Source organism: Anas platyrhynchos, chromosome 1, assembly GCF_047663525.1.
Source record: "Anas platyrhynchos isolate ZD024472 breed Pekin duck chromosome 1, IASCAAS_PekinDuck_T2T, whole genome shotgun sequence".
Lineage (NCBI taxonomy): Eukaryota > Metazoa > Chordata > Aves > Anseriformes > Anatidae > Anas > Anas platyrhynchos.
This window is the reverse complement of record NC_092587.1, coordinates 57,258,024-57,280,313: the sequence shown is the minus strand read 5'-3', so window position 1 is coordinate 57,280,313 and position 22,290 is coordinate 57,258,024. Positions and strand designations below refer to the sequence as shown.

At 41.4% G+C, this 22,290-nt stretch overlaps 2 protein-coding genes across 5 annotated transcripts in view; one reads left to right on the top strand and one right to left on the bottom strand.

Annotated features, from left to right (window-relative positions):
• Positions 1-14,146, top strand: part of C1H12orf75 (chromosome 1 C12orf75 homolog) — a 219,219-nt gene extending 205,073 nt beyond the window's left edge. The window contains exons 7-8 of one of the 3 annotated variants that reach the window (XM_038165902.2): positions 10,467-10,581; positions 13,290-14,146. In XM_038165902.2, the coding sequence (XP_038021830.2) occupies positions 10,467-10,581; positions 13,290-13,478 (304 nt within the window). In that variant the 3' untranslated portion in view covers positions 13,479-14,146. The remainder of the gene's footprint in view (positions 1-10,466; positions 10,582-13,289) is intronic. The other 2 variants (XM_072038403.1, XM_038165932.2) reach the window with 2 other exon arrangements.
• The window catches only part of NUAK1 (NUAK family kinase 1), a 48,370-nt gene continuing 39,896 nt past the window's right edge, over positions 13,817-22,290 (bottom strand). For both annotated transcript variants that reach the window (XM_027449656.3, XM_072038382.1), the window contains 3 exons: positions 19,531-19,650; positions 19,127-19,259; positions 13,817-17,857 (listed from right to left, as the gene is read on the bottom strand). In XM_027449656.3, coding sequence (XP_027305457.3) covers positions 16,704-17,857; positions 19,127-19,259; positions 19,531-19,650 — 1,407 coding nt within the window. In that variant the 3' untranslated portion in view covers positions 13,817-16,703. The remainder of the gene's footprint in view (positions 17,858-19,126; positions 19,260-19,530; positions 19,651-22,290) is intronic.

Here is a 22,290-nt window from a genome sequence, read left to right as displayed (position 1 = left end):
AGGTCTGATTCACTACTGCCTAACTTCAGTTTATCCTAGTATGAGGCAGAGGAGTTTCACTGGCAGAAATGTGCAGTGAAACACTGATTCTGTTCTCTTTTTAAGGGGATCAGCTGTTTCCACTGACTTTTGCAAGACCGACACTAAGTAGATTCACAGCCGCTCCACTCCAGCGACACTAAGTAGATTCACAGCCGCTCCACTCCAGCTACGTTAAGTGTCAGTTGTGGCAGATCATGCAGGGGAGCCAGTCCCAGCTAAAAATATAGGCTGGTATTTCTGGCTTAGAAATTGTACCCCCTCATAGTGAAGGTAGGTCTAGACTGCAAAAAAAAAAAAAGTGCTCTGGAGCCAAGTTGACAAAGTCTAATTAGCTGATATAGGAGGAAAAAAAAAAAAGAGAGAGAAGAGAAGAGAGAGAAGAGAAGAGAAGAGAAGAGAAGAGAAGAGAAGAGAAGAGAAGAGAAGAGAAGAGAAGAGAAGAGAAGAGAAGAGAAGAGAAGAGAAGAGAAGAGAAGAGAAGAGAAGAGAAGAGAAGAGAAGAGAAGAGAAGAGAAGAGAAGAGAAGAGAAGAGAAGAGAAGAGAAGAGAGAAGAGAAGAGAAGAGAAGAGAAGAGAAGAGAAGAGAAGAGAAAAGAAAAGAAAAGAAAAGAAAAGAAAAGAAAAGAAAAGAAAAGAAAAGAAAAGAAAAGAAAAGAAAAGAAAAGAAAAGAAAAGAAAAGAAAAGAAAAGAAAAGAAAAGAAAAGAAAAAAGAAAGAAAAGAAAAGAAAAGAAAAGAAAAGAAAGAAAAGAATACAGATGCAAGGCAGCTTGACTTTTGACACAGGATAGCTGCCCAAATGCAGGTCTACCACAGAGCTCATGTTGAACAGGAGTTAGGTATGTGATTCAAAACCCAGGCTGTCTCCATTGCCCTGGCACTTACACCAGAGCAACCCTGTCACTTCACACACTCTATAACTCTTCCAGGGAAAAGGAAATAACAAACAAAATGGCCTAACACCATTTTGGTGTGTTACATAGTTATAGATCCAAACATGGTGACATTCTCTTGATGTTTCAGATTTTCCATCAAAAGAGTCACTTCCCTCAAAAAGAGCTTCCCTTCACCTACTGTTTGTCAGGGTAGAATCTACATGTCAAAAAAAAGTAGTTGGGAAAACCTTTAAAATTGTATCCTACTGACAACAGCACAGATAGGAGAGCAGAATTTGGCCTCTGAAGCTCAAGGTCCTTGACTTTCTCAGTGAAGGATTATTCCCCACAATCCCCCCAGTGCACGTTGTCCGAGGTATTTTTAATGAGGTGTTGACTAATTCCCTCAGGAAACTTTTCTGCAGTCTGACAGGTCTCATTGTTAGCATTCTAACCAGGCTGAATTTCGTTTTACCAGACTTCATCTCAAACTATTTCCCTCTTTCCTTGGTGTATTTTGCATCTTTCAAATATTTGTAGGCAGTTATCATATCCCCATTTTAGCTGTCTGGCAGCCAAGTAAAACATAATTAGCTTTTCTAATCTTCCTCCATAAATCCAGTTTGCTTTCTTGAAATCCAGTCCCTTTCTCCTACTTACGTGTCTTTTTGGTATGTTGAAGCTACATATTTTGTGGTTGTTTTTCACACGCCATCACTGATACCAGTAGGAAGAGACATCAGAAAATCAGACACTAGATCAGGAATGGTTTCTATTCTAGGTTTGTTGTTTGCTCTTTATAATATAAACTTAGTTTCTCTGTCAAATAATTTAGGCTTTCCTTTGATTATTTATATCAATGAGCATCTACAAAACTCAAACCTTGTGCGGTATTTTCAAAGCGAATTGTTGTAAGAGATGGATTCAGCATTTTGTGCTCATTTTATAAGTAGAGTGGGCAAGAGAGAAAATAAATTTACCTGTCATGAAAATTTGTTTTCGATGGGGAAAAATGGTGTTATGTCAAAAAGGGCTGAGCTACCAAAGCAATTTGGAAAATGGACTGGTTTTTGTTTGGCATGAGTGAATCAAGCACCCATCTGTCCCAGCACTCACTCTGCGGGCATGGCGAGCATTGGGCACATGATACCAAATCCCCATTTTTCAGCTCTATGTAAGTGAGAAGGAAGCATTTCCAAGCATATTTCCTGCAGGAATAGATGGAAGCTTAACCAGAGAAATGTTTTGCACACCTATTGACTCTGGCTGCAGGCAACACCTATTTACTCATTCAGTCATTATTTAGTATCTAGCCAGGTCTTTGGGGGAAAAAAGGCAGGGGGTTAAGTGCACACAGTGGATATGCATTGAGTATTCATCTTCTCCACCCATTTTTAAATTTCTCCTTGAAATCAAAAGACTTCAGGGACTTAATAATGCTTTCCATTTCAGACACATTGCAGAGGAACTCTATCAACATACTAAAGAAATTCATCCATATGGAGATTTTAAAGATTAACTCAGGTCTTGGGCTGCTCCATTCTCAAGGTGACTGAAAATCTCAGTTTCATCTATTAGTAATAAATGACTGAAACAATTTCCTAAGGAATGCAATTGATTCTTCATCCATTGGAATGCTTGCACCGGGATTGCTTATTTTCTATATAAGGTGTAATTTAAACAGATGCGAGTCATGTCTGGTAAATCTCTATAACTTCTGTTTACCAAGAAGGCCGGATTAGAAGCTAATCCTTTGTTTGCCTTTAAGCCTATGCTAACATCTCCTTCCTCCATTGTATGCATACAGATTTGTAGATTTTCACTTTGTCTCCTTCAAATATCATAGCTATGGCAAAAAAAGTGTGAAAAAGAATCCAGCTACTCAAAATGCCTTCAGGGAAGGTAGAAAATGAGGCAGGAAAGTCCCCGCTACAAGAAAATCCCCTGGAGCAGGGGTAAAAGCATGCTCAAATATATGCCTCCTTCAATTTTAATATCCTTCCTGAGGGCAGAAGTCTTTGTTCTTCAGGCCTCTTAGTTACCTCAGTCTCCTCTGAGTAAGCCGCAGCATGAGTTATCAGTGTGGCTGCTTACAGTTTTCAAATCTCAGAATTTATACTAAATTCTTCAATTTTAAAGGAAGCTGATATATATATACATGTATATATCATATATATACATATAAATATATATATATTTTTTTTTTCCCTGCAGTTTATATTATTTTTGCAACTCTTCCTGTGAGAATGTTTCTTTATCCATAATCGGTTAGACAGGAATTGTGCTGTGCAGGTCTCTAAGCTTCTTTGGTTTAGCTCACCGTAAGATCATAAGGAATACAAGTGTGGAAAGACTGAGAAAAAGATCAAAGTCCAAGGAAATGAAAATGAGAAGAAAATGAACTGCTTTTATTATTACAATAGCTCAAAACAACAACCCTCTGAACAGCATATTTCACACACTGACAGAAGCAAAATTATGGATGATTTCATTCTTTTCCTGATCAAGGCACTTCTGCAAGATGTGCCCAATGCCTCTCCCCAGAGTCATCATGCAAGTGGAACAAAAGCCTGAATGCCACCACGAGACATGTGGCTTGAGCAATCATGGCATCAGTCAGAGTTGTGCTCAGCTACGGACTGTGGTAAAAATGTCCTTAAAAATTGCATAGCTGCATATGTGTTATTGTAACCCCACAAGAAGTCTGAAGCCTTTGGTGCTGTGGTGCAGTACACACAGACAGCAATGATCAAAAAATATGGGAGGGTACTCTATAGAGTTCAATTTCTTACTTTTTTTTTTTTTTTTTTTTTTTTTTTTTTTTTTTTTTAGAAAAATAATGTTAAAACATCACTCATTTATGAATAGAAAGAAAGGTGGATGAGCAGCCAGGAGCAGATGCTTGACTGAAAGAAATGCATCTGGATGCAGGCAAGCTGCCCTCACCATCTGTTTAAGCCAGCACAGCAGAGGCTGCTGGCTCGGCAGGTTATTGCAGGTCTAAGGCATCCTGGCACGACTTTCCATCCCTGCTCTGTAGCTCAGCAAACAAAATAGCCTTCGTTCAACCAAATTCCCAGTCCAGAAACCAACTGCTTTGCCCACTCCAGCCCCTCCTTCCTTCCTGTACTTGGTTATCTGTTTTTAAAGGAAATTGCCCACCCCAGCAGAAGGTATAAATTAGCCCTTTCTTAGAGGATACAGTGAGACTGAACCACAGGATGCGATGTCCAGCTAAGATTTGGACTCTGCTGTTGCCTGTGGGCCATGCCAACCCACAAATCAAATTAGCTTGGAAAAAAAAAAAAAAAAAGGAGGAAAGCATGTGGTCCTGGTGCCCCAGCCCTCAATTGGTAATGAGCAGCAGTAGGCTCCAAGAAAAAAAAAAAAAAAAAAAAAAAAAAAAAAAAAAAAACAGTGGTGGAAGTGGGGTACAAAAGCCCTAAATGTCATCCTGGAAGTCCAATGTGTATGTGGAACAGGGCAGATTCAGAAGGGACAATGTGGCAGGGATGAAGGAGGTTTACTGGATGTTATGGCACCTTTTTACGATAAAGAAGGTCTGGGGCTCACTGTGGAGGCTGCCACTAATGTGCCAGCAGGTGCCTGTGCTGGGACACACTGGACACAGGATGACAAGGAACATTAGGGTGGAAAGAGCTGAGGATAGACTCTCTGAAATATGCATTTTATTTGAGCTCTGGCTCTGCCTCCTTTCTTTCATTCAAAGACTATTTACTTTTGCACTTAAAAAGAAATCAAGTAGGTTAAAGGTCAGCTTTATTATTTTTGTTGTTATTAAAGAAGTTTAAACCATGGTTGTAGAGGGTTACTTTAGCCATTTGGAAAAGAAATATCTGCATATAAAACCATTCATTTTGGATGTAGGTGAGGATTCCCTGCCCACCACAGCAAGGAAGATTATATGGATATAAATAAAAAGAAAGCAGGGACCATGGAACAACCTCTTTATCTTTTCTTTCTATCACTGCACTTGTTGATTGAGTTGTTTCTGAATTCATACATATATATATATGTAAGAAGATCAGTGTTGCCACTATAATCTTGACAAAAGTTCATTCTGTATGCAGTAACTCCTATGTGGATCATAGAATCATAGATCCCACATGAAATGTGAAAATTTCTTCTTGGGCAAAGGCATAGGATAGGCTTTTGTAGGGGTATCCACAGGAAAAAAAATAAAAAATAAAAAATCTCTGGGTGTTTTGCCAGTAACTTGAATAAGAACAGAGCTAGGCTTATGCTGAATGTTTCTGAAAATCTCAGCTTTGATTCGTTAATGACCATTTGTATGATGGACTACTGCAAACCATTTATCCACAGAAATAAATACTCAAAATAGAAGAAAACAGGACACGGCCAGGCAAGCTGTGGTTTGTACCAAAGCTTCAGATTTGCTGAAAGACAGATATATAATATTCCTCAGCTTTTTTTCTAGAAAACCACTACTGAAGAGGTTTTGCCAGCCTCTTTGAGTTCATGTCAAAAAATAGTACTGAAAACTGACCTTTGGGAATTTTCCTGGATAGCGTTTCACCATCAGATAGAAAGCCATACCCCTGAGTCAGCAAGGAACAGGCAGGCCTACCTTTAAACATGTGAAAGTTATTTATAGGAGTAATTTTCTGGATCAGGCCTCATATGAGAGAGACAAGGGGGAAGATTTCATCAAAAGGCTAAACTACAGGAAATCCTGTCAGGGTTATGTTCGAAAAGTTGCACGTGTACCCTCCCAGTCCCCACCTTTAAAAAGAGTTTATGTTATAACAAAACTCTTCTTTGTAAAAGTGGTGGTGGTTTGCTGGAAGATGGACTTGATGAGTCTGCTGCCAACCTGGTGGTAAACTTACACGAAGGTAGAGTATGAATTCCAAGCAAAGCCACCAAATATCAATACAGGACAGGTTACTGGAAGTCTTTGCTATTCTAAGAACAAATTGACCTCGTAATTTCCTGAATGTTGGCAAGCATCACTCAAAGCAGGAACCACTAAGACTTTCATGGGAATTTGAGTGCCTACATTTGTTGTTTCCTCTTAGGAACAACTCATTCTCTAAAAATCAAACCTTGCGAAGGTATCTCAAGTGGGACACTCAGAAACTGCAGTACCTAAAACCACTAGACATTTTATAAAACCCTAGCCTGAACCTACAATGTGTTAGTCCCTCACAAGAATAGATCTCCCTAACAAAAACTTGCCTGTTCTGCTGAAAGACAATATCCGTAATCACTGGTAAGAAGACCACGTTTGGTTATTTTTTGTAATTCTTCCCCACCTCTCGAAGCAAGCTGAGATGACCTTCCAACAATAGTTTATTTCTTCTTGGCTTGAATTGAACAAAGGCTTTCTATTCACATGCATGTGAAAGGGAGTGTGGATGTTTTTGTGGTGAAAGATCAAATCTCTCTTTTGAACTTTGCAGTGGATAGAGCTAGCTGTAGCATCTCTGAGGCTTTCTCTGTCCTTTCAGAAAGCAGCCTACTAAATATTCGTTTGGAGTGTTTACCTGAAGTAAGGAGTATATAAAACATATCAAGGTTTACCTGGTGTAAGGAGTATATAAAACATACCAAGGTAATAAATTAATCTAGAGTATTTTGATGTTTCCATGAGGTCAGATGAGCAAAACACAATCCCTACCAGTGGCTAGTACGTACTCACTGTGTTTCTAGGAATTTGCTACTGGATATGCAATGCTCAGTGGACAAGCTGTGACTGGTCATAAATCATGTATTTCTTTGTTTAATTTCTCAGACTCAGCAGAGCATCTTTTCTGTAACTGGAGTACTTTGCTTCAACTTTTGACCAGGGCTTCTTCAGGACATGAAATGGTTTAAGGGGTGAAGGCATATAAACTAGGTGAGGGAATTCCTTTCTCAGCAGTATCAGCTTCGCCGAGAGAGAGAAGTTTATGGTGGAATGGGTACGGGTCAAATTAAGGTTTAGTGAGTGTGTTGACAAAAAATGGCTTTTCTGCTGTCTGAAGCAATCTGGTTTTCTCAGAAAACGTGGATTTTTAAAGTTATTTTAGGGGTGGCCTCTGTGGCAAGGGTGACTTCGCAGGTGTTGGGGGGGTGTGCTTCTGTCAGAGGGGAAAATATGCAAATCTTCCTTTCTTTGCATGGCAGAACTTTAACAAAAGCTGCCCCTGACAGCCCCATTCAAGCATGTGATGGATTCTGACCCCTCTCTCATGCGACTGTTTTCTTTGTACCAGGACTCCCTGGAGGGGCTATAGGAGCTCTCTCTCTGCCCATACCAAGCAAGATGCTATCCTCCATGCAGTGTTGCTCCAGTAAATCTGCTCTGATATTAGAATGGAACATAGGGAAATTGTTAAGTTACTTATCTCCAGTGCAAGTAAAGACTTTCCCCGCTGTCTTTTGCACCAAGTTGAAATGCAGCCTGTACTCTGTCTCATTTTCTTGTAGTTGTCAATAGTTCTGTTTCTTCCAGAGGAGCCTACATAAGGACCTGGGGAACTACAGGCCTGTTGGTCTGACCTCGGTGCCAGGGAGCAGTTTATCTTGAATGCCGTCACATGGCACATACAGGACAACCCAGTGATCAGGCCCAGTCAGCAGTGGTTTACAAAAGGAAGGTCCTTCTTGACAAACCTGATCTCCTTCTGTGACAAGGTGATCCATTCAGTGGATGAGGGAAAGGCTGTGGATGTTGTCTACCTACACTTTAGTAAAGCTTTTAACGTTTTGCCACAGCATTCTCCTAAAGTAACTGACTGCTCATGGCTTGGACAGGCATACATACGCTTTGGTGGGTAAAAAACTGCCTGGGTTGCCAGGCCCAAAGAGTTGTGGTGAATGGAGTTAAATCCAGGTGGAGGCTGGTCTGTAGTGGTGTCCCCCAGGGCTCAGTACTGGGGCCACTTCTCTTTAATATCTTTATCGATGATCTGGATGAGGGGATCAAGTGCACCCTCAGTAAGTTCACAGATGACACCAAGGTAGGTGCGTGTGTTGATCTTCTCGAGGGCAGGAAGGCTCTGCAGGAGGATTTGGGTAGGCTGGACCGATGGGCTGAGGCCAACTGAATGAAGTTCAACAAGGCCAAGTGCCGGGTCCTGCACGTGGGGCACAACAACCCCAAGCAGTGCTATGGGAAGAGCGACTGGAAAGATGCCTGGTAGAAAGGGACTTGGGAGTATTGGTTGATAGTCGGCTGAATTATGAGGCAGCAGTGTGCTTGGGTGGCCAAGAAGGCCAGCAACATCCTGGCTTGTATCAGAAGCAGTGTGGCCAGCAGGGCTGGGGAAGTGATTGTCCCTCTGTGCTCAGCCCTGGTGAGGCCGCACCTCGAGTACTGTGTTCAGCTTTGGGCCCCTCACTACAAGAAGAACATCGAGGTTGAGGGAACAGGGGGGCTGTTTTACCTAAAGAAAATGAGGTTCAGAGGAGACCTTATTGCTCTCTACAACACAAAAGAGGTTGGGGGTTGGTCTCTTCTCCCAGGCAACAAGCAACAAGACAATAAGAAATGTCCTCAAGTTGCACCAGGGTACATTTATGCTTAATATTAGGAAAATTTTAATTGCTGAAAGGATTGTGAAGGACTGGAAGAGGCAGCCTGGAGAAGTGGTTGAGTCACCATCCCTGGAGGTATTTAAAAGTAGTGTGGAGTTCAGGGACATGTTTTAGTGCTAGGTTAATGGTTGGACTTGATGATCCTCGAGGTCTTTTCCAACCTAAACAATTCTATGATTCTAGAAGTCATTGCCAGATCAGGGCCTTAATTTGGAATTTTTCAGAAAATAGCATTTGGGGTCTGGTGAAAAGGAACTCTGCTGATGGATCTGGACACCACAATCATTTTTTGTATATCAGACGACATTACTGGTATACTCTCTGGACTGTTTGTACCTTCTCTAATAATTATATAATTATTCAGGTTAGAAAAGACCCTTAAGATCACCAAGACCAACTATCCACCTAACTACCAAGTCTCCCACTAAGCAGAAGGGCAATTTCCATGTCCATGCAGACATGGAGTGATCTGCATGCTATTGCCACTGATCTGGTGGGATACTCTGGGTTAAGACCACGTTAGGAACTTGACCAAATGTACCACTTCACTTCCCTTGAAGTGAATTGTTTGAACTCTAACAATAGCTATGAGCTCTTGGAAATTTTGCCTGTGTTTCATCAGAAAGAGCCTGAGTCTATATGTCCTCCAACCAGTACTCCAAGTCATCCAATCCCAAGAAATTTTGAACACTTCCAATTTTGAACATTTTGAATTCCTAAGGAAAAAAAAAAAAAAAAAAAGCCAATAACTATAAATTCCATTTCAGCTGAAGAATTGTGTAATTTCCCCAAAATCTTGGAAGCAGGGACTTATCTACGCAACACCCTGGGTGCGTCAATAATTTGAAAGACCCCTGCCAGTTACGGCAAAGCTGAAAATTTCAGAGGAAGTTAGTCACTTGGAGTGAGTAAATGACTTTTGATGTGTACAGTCTAAGGTCCAGTACGTTTTACCTTTTAAGTACCTAGTGACCACGGCTTAGTCTGAGGTGACAAGGAGCAGAAGATGGCCATCGGTTTCAAAAATTCAGGCGTGGGCATCTCAAACCGGCTTCATGGAAACAGATGTTTCTAAAATCCTGTTTGAAAATCTGGAACTCTTCATACAGGAAAATTGAATGGTCAGCACATAGGACTTGAAGCTATTCCCACTAAATCCAACCAGAATTTCACAGTGATATAAATTTCTTTTTTAAGGCTGGATGCTCATCTGGGTTGGGCCAGCAGGAGTTTGCACTATCTGGGGATCTACTACTTGACCATTAGCCATTGCCTCTTTCCACTCTGACACAAATTTTTCCTGGAAGCACAAGGGGATTAACTACCTTGGGGTTTCTAAGGACCGGAGCTGACTGAAATTCCTCATAGCACTGAGTTGTATGGGAATTCAGCAAACCTCTCTTCTCAGGCAGCAGATCCCTCATCTCAAGAAATCTTCTGATTAATCTGTCAAGCTCTGGGACGTGCAGCAAAAGAGAACAACAGGGCTTGAAGGAACATTTAAAGAAATATTTTTTGTAATTCCCAGCACAGCCAGAATGATGACACACTCTGAGTCTAGCAAACTTGCCTGGCAGGCAGTTTGGGCTTTATATGTAAATATAAACATATATTTACATATTTCCTAACATCTGTTTTGAATTTGTTTTCCCTTTGGTTCTATTTAAAGTACGTCTTGTCCTATTATCTCTGAGGCTAAAATTTGGAGGGGTCTGCTAATAAACTCTATCACTGCAAAGCAACAAGGCACACTCTCCATCCTCCCCAGCTTTCCAGCCAGTTCCTTCACAGCTGTTTCCCACTTGTATTTCAAAGTGCGACAGCAGCATCTCCCAGCCTATGAAAGGAGCACAATTTCCTAAGTAGATTCCTGCTGGGTAGGGTATAGTATCACCACCACTTCCAAGAGTTCACCTTCAGTTGGTCTAACCCATTTGTCCCAGCAGCCCAGCACCTAAATTTCTCCTCCACATGGTGTCTTTTTCAGAAAGTGTCATGCTATTAGCTCAAGGTCCAGAGCTGGAGCCACTGCTGCAGAACAAGGTCGTGCCTTGGGCCATTCAGCCACCAGCCTGCAAAGCAGAGCCAGTGCCAGGACCAGGGTAAGTGCTGCAAAAGCACCTCACAAGTAAAATTCAACCCACTGTACTGAGAGGGTGCTATGCAGTCTGTGGAGGGAAAGTGAACAAAAAGCAAACAAGTTCTGAACAAAGTGAGAGACTGATAGGCATTATTTGTCTTAAATAAATCGGATGGGGTGAATGGGGAAAGGGCAAAAAGAATAATCAAGGCTGGCTGACACCAACATTTCCACGTGGTCTCTGACAGCTTCAGGGCTGGGTGTGCTTTGTGAGAGGTGGTGTTCACTGTCAAAAGACCCTGAGTATGAGCCAGTAGTGGAGTTGCTTTGAGGAATGAACAAGTAGTGCAATGTCCTGACCTGCCAGAGTGCCTATGGCCAACAACTACAGCTGATTTTCTTATTTTGTTGGCAGTCACCTATCTAATCCTTTGGTGGCCCTGGGCCTGGTGCGCTTCTCAGTGTGAACTGTAAGCCCAGCACATAGGTAGGGCGTGAGGAGCCTTCTGGACATACATAAAATTGCCTTGTAAAATGCTTTTCCAAGGAATGATTAAGCATTGGTGCCAATACATAAGATGTCCTTAAAAGAGCAGGGTTCTGTATCGCCAGATGATGTGCAAATCAAAGGTTTTTCTGCACTGATGAAATTCCAGGAAACACGGGGTGGGGGAGAAGGGCTGTAGAGAGATAGCCAGAAACAAGATGCTCAGATCATCTATCCAAAAAAGTTACTTCTTCAGCCAAATTACTAAGTCCTTTATGGGAAAGATGTCTTGGTTTGGCAAGGAAGAGGAGGCAGCTCCACCAGACAATAATAATAATAATAATAATAATAATAATAATAATAATAATAATAATAATAATAATAATAATAATAATAATAATAATAATAATAATAATAATAATAATAATAAAAGCCCTAGTCAAATACTAAATAGCATTATTCCAAGGGAAACATGACTTGTTCTCTGTTGAGTTAACTTTCAGCTGAAACTCTGAAACCAGCAACCCTGGAACAGGAACCGGAGCCTGGGCTGATGCTAGCAAATGCTTAAGTTTCTATTGGCTCAGTAAATGCATTTCTGCAGAATCATCTTCAGAAGCATCTCATTTTAATGAGATGTGAAACACCAAGATAAACTCCTGGCTAAACTGATAAGCTTCTCATATACACTACATTTACATGAGTACTGGCCTTCTCCCTCCATTGGACTGGTTATGACTTACCCTGTAGCTATAACCCAGGCTCTGGTGTTGCAAAGTTTATAATTACACATACTTCTGGCATCACTAGCAAATTTACCTGCTAAAATACTTGTCTGTGATAATTGACAGTGCCATCCCTTTGCCTCAGTGTCGTGTCTTATTTTCTCAGTCCCTGAAGTTTCTAAATGGAGACCAGAGCTCGGCTGTGGGCACCACCTCAAAGGCTGTGACAGCACTGGAGGGGAGATGCCCCCTCTGCACCAGTGATTTTGGGGCTGGTGAGCTCTGAGGAGCAGTGTCAGGCTGTCCCATGAATGTCTGGGCTGGCCTCTGAGGACTTCAGTAAATGTACCATGGGTGTGAGAGGGACCCCCGCACTGCCACGCTATGCACATGCATATGCTTTGCAGAATCGGAAACCAAGATTGCAAACTTTTAGGAAGGGTTATGAAGTTACTGTCTATGGCTGCTATAAAAAAAAATGACACACTACTGCTTTGTCACTCGGCTACGCAGCTGCCAAGGCTCCAGTCTTGCTTCCTTGCTCCAGTCTTGCCCAATCCACAGAACTTCAACAATTCCTGAGAAACACTGGAATCCCCACGGCACAGACCAGGTCTAGCTACAGACTCTGTAACTTCGACAAAGGTGTCTCACCGTACACTTATTTCCTTTAATAAATAGGACCATTAGACACCCACCTCCCCACCACACCCCAGAAGTGTGCAAACACATACATAATTTCTTCTCAGTACTTGCCACATGCACACACCATAACCAGCCATCCAGATTTATTTTTTTCTAAAAGTCATTATTTTTAAAAGAAAACAAATGGTTTGCCCTCAACTTCATTTTTTTTCCTAGTGTGCTAAAATAAGAAGTTTCATGATTACTATTGCAGAAGAGACTTACATTACATTTTCCACCATCCAGCACCCACACAGTTAGACCTTATTCGTCTCAGGTACAAGAACACACTTGCTGACTTTGGATATGTACCTTTCACTTTCTGACTCAATTAGCATATGGCAGCTAATCATTCTCTCTGTAAGGTATCAACAGCTTATTTGCCTTTCTGCATCATTGGGTTTTTCTGTTAATTCCCACTGGTTGTTAAGTGGTGATGATAAATAAATCTAGCACCTACAGCCACGACTTTTTGCTTTAAAAAGCTCGAGAGAAAATGAATTTGAAAAATTAAAGTCTCTTTTGCATGAGATCCAAACTCTGGTTCCTAATCCAAACCTCCCGTAATTTAAAAAGCAGAGGAATACACACCACAGGTATCTTGGCTGGCTGCATCAAGGGTGCAGTTTAATGGTGTCTTGCTCGGAGCCAACTTCAAGACAGTGCCAACCATTTCCTTTATTTTAACAAGACACCAGCACACACAGCGTACCTAACACCCAGTTTCCCTTATGACAACGACCTGCTTTCCAAGAAAAACAATCTCAAGACTTTTGGTTATCAAGGGCACTCCAAAAAAATGAAAACTGACTCCTTTTTGCCTCTTTTTGCCAGCTGACTCCTCTGACTGCTCAAAGCCACCTGACTGAAACCACTCCATATTCGACAACAGGACATGGCCACCAGCCTTTTGCCGAAACAACCCTTAAATTACACCACAGGGACATTAAAACTGGAAATAAACTGTCCTCCTCACCAGAGAGGGGAAAGGACCGTGACCATGTGTCTCTGGGCTACAAATAAGTTGTGCTGTGTCTCAAAAGCCGGCCTGCTCTGTCTCACCTGCAGCACAGACCTTCTTATCTTCCAGCAGAGAAAGCCCAGTCAGCTGTTATTCTCCACCAAACATTTACAGAGCTGAAAGCTTTGGGCATTTTGTGGTGCCAATTTGTTCATAGCAGGGGAGTCTCTGTGGCCACCCACAGTATACTGAAATGCACAAGCCAGCCAAGAAGCTCTGCATAAACAACTTGGTACAATGCGCTGTGATGCTGCTGTATTTCTGCATGACAAGTTCATTACCATTTGGCCTTGGCTGATGCTGATGTACAGTGAAAAAGAAAGAGAAAGACTCTTCACAGTTACATTAATTCCATTTTATTTAATAAAAAACAGTATCAGATTAAAAATACAAACACTTTGGGTGATTATCCAGCGTTTTCCCCTGTGTGCCTCGTAGAGCTCAAACCAACCAAGGATTGGGAGAAAAAACAAAAACAAAACAAAACAAAACACCAAACAATTTTGGCCGGAGCTGTAAAATAATGTTGCACCAATTAAATTACACCAAATATATTATTATACCTTTGAAATGGCTTTCAGACCAATAAATAAAAAAAAGACAAATTCAAATAAAAAAGTCAACTTTGTATTACAAAAAAATTAAATAAAAATCACAACACTAATAATAACAATGTGCAGTCAAGTTTTTTTTTCTTCTCCTCTAGGAATGATAACATGCCAGTAAACATGTAACATGCCAGTAACATGCCAGTAAATCCCTACGAAACATTTCCAGTTTGGCAGCAAGCAGTCACTCACTCATTCACATTTGTACACAAGGACGCAGGCCTGGGCAAAAGCCTAGGTAGATACGAGCCTTCAGGGTGCTCCTCAGTTCCCTGCCACAGCTGGTTGAGTTCCCTTCCCTTCATCGTAAAACCTCTATAAATCCACTCAAGATTTAGCACCAGATCCACAGGGAAGGTGTCAATCGGTGTAACCCCACCGAAGGGATGCTGCATCACATCAACAGGATGGTGCTGAGTTACACCAGCTGAGGATCTGGCTCTTCTGCCCCAGGGCACAAGTTAAAAGCTGCGGCTGTAAAGTTTCTGAAAGGCCGTGGAGACTACGTTGGGTTGTTTTCAAACACATCACAGTAAACCTGTTAATTAAATAAACTGCAAAATTGGGTGTTAGTTTTGGATGGGCTAAAGGAGCAAATGCAGGACCTGTGAGAAGGCAGGACATCTGAGCATCACACCAAACGTGTCATACAGGTCTGTAGAGAAATGCCCTGAAATTGCCCTTCCTGAGCAAATGAGCAGTGAGCCAAATTTCACTTGACTGCCTGAGAGCACATCTCTCATACATTTTGTGGGTATTGATGCTGTTGACTCCAGGGCCAAATTTGGTCCAGTGTTTCACGAGAAGAAAAGGTTCTCCACAGAGACAGATTAACTGGCTTAGGAAATTTGAGCTCATTCATCTTTATACAAGGCATAAAACCTTGTTGGTTTTTAGGAGGAACTGGCAGACTGAAGTACCGTGACGCACCAAATAAACAATTTGCAAGTGAAATTGCTCCCTGCCCCAGATGCCAACTGTTTGTGGGGTTACCCCTGAATTCCCAGAGGAACACTTTTCCATTTCTGCATTATTTCTAGGATTTTGGACACAGCGGGACAAAGTCTGTTTTCAGTTCCAGTTCCAGGGGAGGAGTGAGAACAGAGTTTGTGCCATGCTTCTCTCTTCTGGATATGTCTGCACACACGGATTTTGCAGCTGTGGCTCATTTGACATCATAGGCTGAAACCTACCATTTATTCACACCAGTGCACCTCTAAGATAGCCAGGGGCTATGTGCTCACACAAATGTGACTGAAACGGGCCTTAAGATTCCAGTTTGCCCAGGCCTGTCAAACACACAGTGCCTTTCTGACAGAGGCTTACATTCAGGTAATCCAGTAGACCCATGTGATACCTTTATGGGAGTTGAAGCCTTTAGTCTGGATATTCAGGTATGTCTGAGAACACACACCCATATCCTTCCCGTTTTTTCAAGCTGGCGTCGTTGCACACGCAGTACCAGCTACACTATCTACATAGAGGCCTGCATTTTTATGCTAAATGTTATCAAATCTACTATTATCATTTCATCGCTCAATTCTTTTTGCTCCATTACTACCTACTTAGAAACATTTTCATTTGGAGAAAGGCATATTCCCACCAACTTTCTGACCTCTATCCATTTCCTACATGCTACAACCTTTTCTTTACTTAACATTCTGCTCACAAACTACCTGTCACCCTCAGATACTACAAGCTAATAGCAAGGTGGCACCATTTGCTGACACTGACTGAACTCTTGGAGGGTCTGTTAGCCCTTGGAACCCTTTGTTAGATCCATCTACCTATGGGCATCCATCTGGCCGGCCTTTTTAAAAAAGTAAAACTGAGTACATGGGTTGAAATGTTTTGAAGAATCATGTAGCTGCTTACAACATCCACTTCTTCCAGTTTCTGTTCTCATTTCTCTGACTCTGCTTTTGCTGGTAGTTGGAAAAAAAAAAAATAGGGCCTTCTGCTCACTGAAGAGCAATGGCTATGGGAAGGGCCAGATCTGAATGCCTGCTCCATGCAAGGCTAACACTCTCGAATTATTTGTCCCAGAAAGGGTTCAGACACCTCCTCAGATCACCCTGGCAGAAGGAACCATGGTGACCATCCAGCCTGATCTCCTGCACAATGCAAACCGAAGATCCCCAACACGTAATGCCTGTATCCAGATGAATAATTTCAGGGGAAAGTAAAGCTTCTCTTTCTAAAAGACATCCACAATTGACTTGAAAAATTCAGCTCATCTCTTGATATAGCTAATCTAATATTAATTAGAAACCTCTCAAAATGTGTGTGCCTCACTTCCAGTTTTAATTCTGTCTAACTTTCACTTCAAGCCATTAAATCTCGATGCTTTTGTCTGCTAGATCCTGATACATTTTCATCACATATTCAAAGACCAAAGGATTTTCTGTGGTCAGGTGGGTAATATTTTGAGGACACAGAATTAGAGAAGTGTGAGATGACTTTGGGGCTACTTTAGACTTTGCTAGGAGTTCAGCTAAGTAGGTACAGTCAAGTCTTTTGAAGGAAAACCTACCATCATCAGCAAATCAGTAACCTGGCTTACTTCACCATAAAGGTACACAGAACAACTCCCTCCCCTCCCTTTCCATCTCCCGTCTGCTAGTTGAGCTTGTTGCAGATCTCTAGGGCTTTCTTGTAGACCTGAGTCACATCATCCATGTCTGTGAGAAGGGAAAAACTGCTGTCCCCCAGACGGTTACGATACCGTTTTAGGTACTGTGGCCGTGGGCAGTTCTGAAGTCCTTCGAAGTCTTGGATCTGGAGGAAATTTTCAGCAGAGACACAGCTCCGTATCCTCTGTCTGTTTGGCCTGTTCTCTTGCAAGTCCAGCAAATCAAAGGAGTCACTGGACAAAATACTGTCATCACTAATCACGCTGGAAGGGCGACTGTAACTTCGAGGTAATGCATCCCCGGGCAGGACCACTTCTTCCATGGCCTCCAATGTTGGTGTATCAGGGCTAATTAAAGCAGATTCAGTGCTGCTGGTAGAATACTTGCTGTTATGTTTCAAGATACCCTTACGCCTGCAGGAATGACTGTAAGACCCATTTCTGGATGGCTCTGTGACCCCTGGAGAAGTGTCACTGTTTACTGTTTCATCATTATTGTCCAAGAGTTCAGAAGATTCACTTCGTTCCGGAGAGGAGTAATAGCCAGATTCTCTCTGCTGAGTCTTCTTTAGGATTCCTTTTTTTGGCATTAGTGAAGACTGCTTAGTGCCATACTTGGCTACTACCTCTCCCTCCACAACACTTTTAATGGCTACGCCAGTCCTACACAACTCTTGCTCCAGCTTAAAAGCAGAGGGTAACACTGGGCTGACCACACCTTCAATGAACCCTGCGCTGTGAGATCGATGTTCACTGTTGCTCCTTTTCTTCAGGATGCCTTTGGGTCTCTTGGAGGTGGGTTTGGATGCATTTTCAGCTCCTCCTTCCTGGATGGACTGTGCAATGTCATTTTCCTTTTTTGATTTTTTCAGAGACCTTTGTCTCTCTAGTGTGACTTCAGGACCTTTGGGCTTAGAAAGGCACTTCATTTTGGTTTCAGTCTCTGGTTGGAGGCCAGTAGAACGGTGATGCCAATCAATGAACCTTGCCAGCAATGGGGACTCAGAGTCCCTCATGGCATCACAGTCACAAACACTACTCTTGTAGCCCCAGTTAACCCACCAGTGGTTGGCAATATCTTCAATGGTTGCTCGGCGTTCAGGGTTCACCATCAGCATCCATCTGATAAGACCGCGAGCATCTATGGACAAAGAATAAAATATAAAGGTTAAAATATTGGCACTCTTGGTTTCCTCAGTTTAAAACTGAAGCCTGAAGCTAATCAAAAGCACAAAAATAATGGTTCTTACAACTGGAGATGTGAAAGGGGGCAAGGCTTTGGCCATCAGTCAATGCTGGAAAATGAATTTGAGGACTACTTTCTATCAACAGAGCATGATACACCCAGGGTGAATTGGTACATTTGTTTATCAAATAAATTAAGATTTGTGTTGTATTGGTCAATGAATAGTTCCATATTACTGAAAGAAATCACCAATCTTTCATAGAATCATAGAATCTTTAAGGTTGGAAAGGACCTCCCAGATCATCTGGTCCAACCATCCCCCAACCACAAGTATCACCCACTAAACCACATCCCTAAGCACCACGTCCAACCATTCCTTGAACACCCCCAGGGATGGTGACTCCACCAACTCCCTGTTCTAATGTTGTCTACTCTAATAATTACAAAACTTGGAGGAAAACAAAGGGGAATTGGGATATTTTAAATGCTCTATATATGACTGCTTTTAGGTTTACTTTTTTTTCATAAAAAGTGTAGTATTCTGTATATTTTAAATGATTCTTTTTATAAAGAGAGTGACAAGGCAGCAGAAAATTGAATGGATGGCAAACAAATGATGAGAGATGAATATTTAGCTAAATATAATAATATATACACATATACATATTTTTAAGGCTGTAAAGAGCTATTATGTCAATGACCCAGACTTGATGCTTTTCTGTCAAGTGACAGCTTAATGTGTTATCCTCTAAGAAGAAATAAATGCAAACACAGTGGCATTTAATTCAGATTTTGGCCTAGCTTCTCAGATAATAGGCTGCTTTGCCCTGACCATTCACCCTCTCTCTGCTCATGATATACTACAGTGTAGTCAGAGGGCTGGTCTTTACCAGTATGTTGTATCAGTTTACAGCTTGTCTGAACAATTCCACTTGCAATAGCTAACAGACCTTCTTCCACTGCCATAGATCTAGTTAAAAGAGCTTGCTGAAGTTTCCCCAAGGCAATAAAATCTATCTGCTATAAAACTTTCATTTCAAAAGGGCTTTTGGTAAATGCTGTACCCAGATGGGAATTGAGAGCAGATGAAGTCAGTAGGGGAATGAGAGATTTTTTTTCTGTGTCATTCTAACATGACACCAAAATATTCCAAAAGGCACGGGGCAAATCTTCCATTCTGAACTCCTGTCAGCTCAATACATTGCCCTCACTCCTTTTTTATACCTGAGGTCTGTGTTGGCTCACGATATTCTCCACTGCTGATTTGCCTGATGAGATTTTTGTGATCAAAGCCATCAAAGGGCATCGTTCCATAAACCAGAGTGTAAAGCAATACACCAAGGGCCCAGCTGTCAACCTGCAATACAGAGACAATGAGTGTGAAGCCCAGGAAAGCTGATCCCCACCATTCTCCCTGCCGTGTCCAGATGCACCTACCAATGGGCAAACCAGAATCTAACATCTAAATAACCACAGGTAAAGCAAACAAAGGCAGCTCGAGAACTTTCAATATGGGAGAAACTGACTCACACATACATGAACAATAACTCTACTATTAAGACTAACCCACAAGGCCGGTATCATCAAGGACATCCCAGTACCACCACAGAAAAACTGACCCTTCTTACCTCTGGGCCTCTGTAAGGTCGTCCATTAACTATTTCAGGGGAAGCATACAGTGGGCTTCCACAAAAGGTCTGCAGAAACTTGTCTTTGTGATAGAGGTTGGAGAGTCCAAAGTCAGCAATCTGCAAAGACAATTGCACAAGGCTTCTGTAACATTAACAATATCTCAAAGTAACAGAAAATCCTTTTTTGAGAAGGACTACGCTATACTTGACCCTGCTGCAGGGCAGGGCTCTCAGCGTGGATAACCTCTCAAGTTCACTTGCCAACCCATTATTCTATGATTTCATGGCTTTTTTAGAAGGCTTCCTAGAGAAGGAGAAGGGTCCCCAAGTTAAATCCTCCAGACTAGGAACAAGGATGTTTTGATTCCATTCGCAGACAGGTCACTGCCAAGTACAACCATCAATTAGTGATTTTTTGCTAGATGAACTGCATGTGCTTACAAAGACAATTTCATACCGGGAGGCACTGGGCTATTGTCCACTGATTACTCTTCATCTTGTATAATCATTAATACCAAGGGAATGCAAACAGAATGTACTACTGTTCTTATATTGCACATGCAAGCCCAAAGCCAAGACCTTTCAAAACAAGAGGAGGAGTGAGGCAGGTGTGTCATAGGAAACTAAGTGTAAGATTACAAAAGCAAGTGATTCTTGAAATCATGTGGAACATAGCTCTGCTTGAAAAGAGGGGAAAGTGAGGCAGACAATAACTGTTACACATACAGGGACTCCAAGCTGAGGAATCTGAGTCGTTAAGCAAATGAGATGTCTATCATGAGATAATAAACACAAGTCTGGTTCCTAACTGGAAACAATGGGCCCAAATCTGGCTTTCCCAACACAAACAAAACTCCCCTTGAGACCGTTGGGAATCTTGCCCATGTAGGAATTGCAGGATCAGGTCCAAATAATTTGTTTACTTCAATTCCCTGTTCTTGTTCAAAACAAAAGCTGAGGATAGCAACACTAAATACTCCCACAACCTTTGCATTTCCTTTGTTTCTTTAGCAGAAGGCAACACATCTCATTTTTTATCTTGTTTGAAACCTAAATGTTTCTGTTTCCTAGAGATATTTTTATGACTGCCCACTACTGACATAGGACATACATAAAAGACATAAAGCACAGGCATAAAAAAGGTATTATCAGTTTATAGATTTAAGAGACAGGGGCTTTCTCTGGGTTTTTCTCACCTTATTCATGTCTTTTCTACCAGAAAGAAATTAAACCCCAGAAAGAAGCAGTGATTACTTGATATTATAAGAAAAAATTCAAGATAAGACAAAGTGACCAGAAAAGAAAGGGAATTTACCAGCAGCAGCAATCACTCTTGACTTTCTAAAATGTGTATCACTATTGCTACTAATACCTGTTTAACTCCAATGTCTAGCAAACTCTTGGGAGACATAAAGAATTTGTCTCTATTAACTATCAAAACTAGGCTAAAAAATGTCATAGTTGAGACTGAAGTAAGAAAGCTGGTGAAGTACAGACAGAAGTTCCCAATTTTCTTTCCTTACCATGAAAAAAAAATATTTATGGATAAAGTGAATATATAAATATCCATAAATACCTATCTATCTATATATACACAGATACACTTTCATGTTAAAAATATAAACTTCTATTTTAAAATATCATTTTCACCATTTTTTTAAAGTCACAGAGCAAATATGAAATTTCATACTTCCCCCTCTCCTGTTTTGATGTTCAGTGTGTGCAGGTATTCCGCTGACAATTTGGGTTCACAATGTCTTGCTCAAAGAGCAGCCGATTCCTGTTCATTAATATTAATTCATTCCACCACGTCCATTCATGGCTTGAATTTGCTCAGTCCCCCAAACAGCGTATCATCAACCCACAGCAGAAAATTCAACCCTTAAATAAACGTGGTTTGTAAAATCATCATTGTATGGCTGGAATGTCATTGAAAACAGCTGGTGTACAATTGCAGTCTGCAAACATATTCTCATGGCTCAGATTGCACTTAATTGCTCTGAATTCCACTTTCTTATCAAGTCACCCTGACTGGCTTGCAGGAAGTTGGTTTTAAGCCCTGTGAAGTGTGCCCTGTCAATCATGGGAAGAATGGGATCATTTCAGCACTGAAACTTCGTGCTGGTCACTGAGTTTTATTTTAGTTCAGGATGCAGCTAAGACAGGGACAGACACTGCACAGTGTGATTCCTTAAGAAAATACATTCCCTTAACACCATGGAATGTATAAAATGCATGTAGATGTGCATGAATATATATAGGGCTACACATACCATTGTTCACACTAAGAAACTCTCAGACCGGGCATTTATGTTTTCATTTTGACCATTCAGGAAAAGAGTATTTATGTTACAGTCCACTCCCATACTCACAGACTGATGTTTATCAGCTTTTCCCATTAAAACTGTCATGCCCCCCCAAAACAAGATTAATAGAAGCCAACATTACTTCATGTTCTTGGCACTTAAATGGAACTAAGGCATCAAGTCAAAAAACTTCCTAAATTGGGAGGAGCTGGGAAGTGGGCTTTATTCCCCTCACTTCAGGAGGTGAATGTTTCGTATTTACTGTTACTCTGATCAACCAGATGTAATTTATTGTTTAAGCGTCGACTATAAATTCCATGAGGTTTGCACTTGTGGAAACTGTCGGTTTTGCCCCACTTAAGAATCTGTCTTTTTGTGCTGTAGACAGAAAAATAATTAAGTCTCTTAGAGCAATTGAAACGCATGTGCACCGGGTGAGACTTCCAGCAAG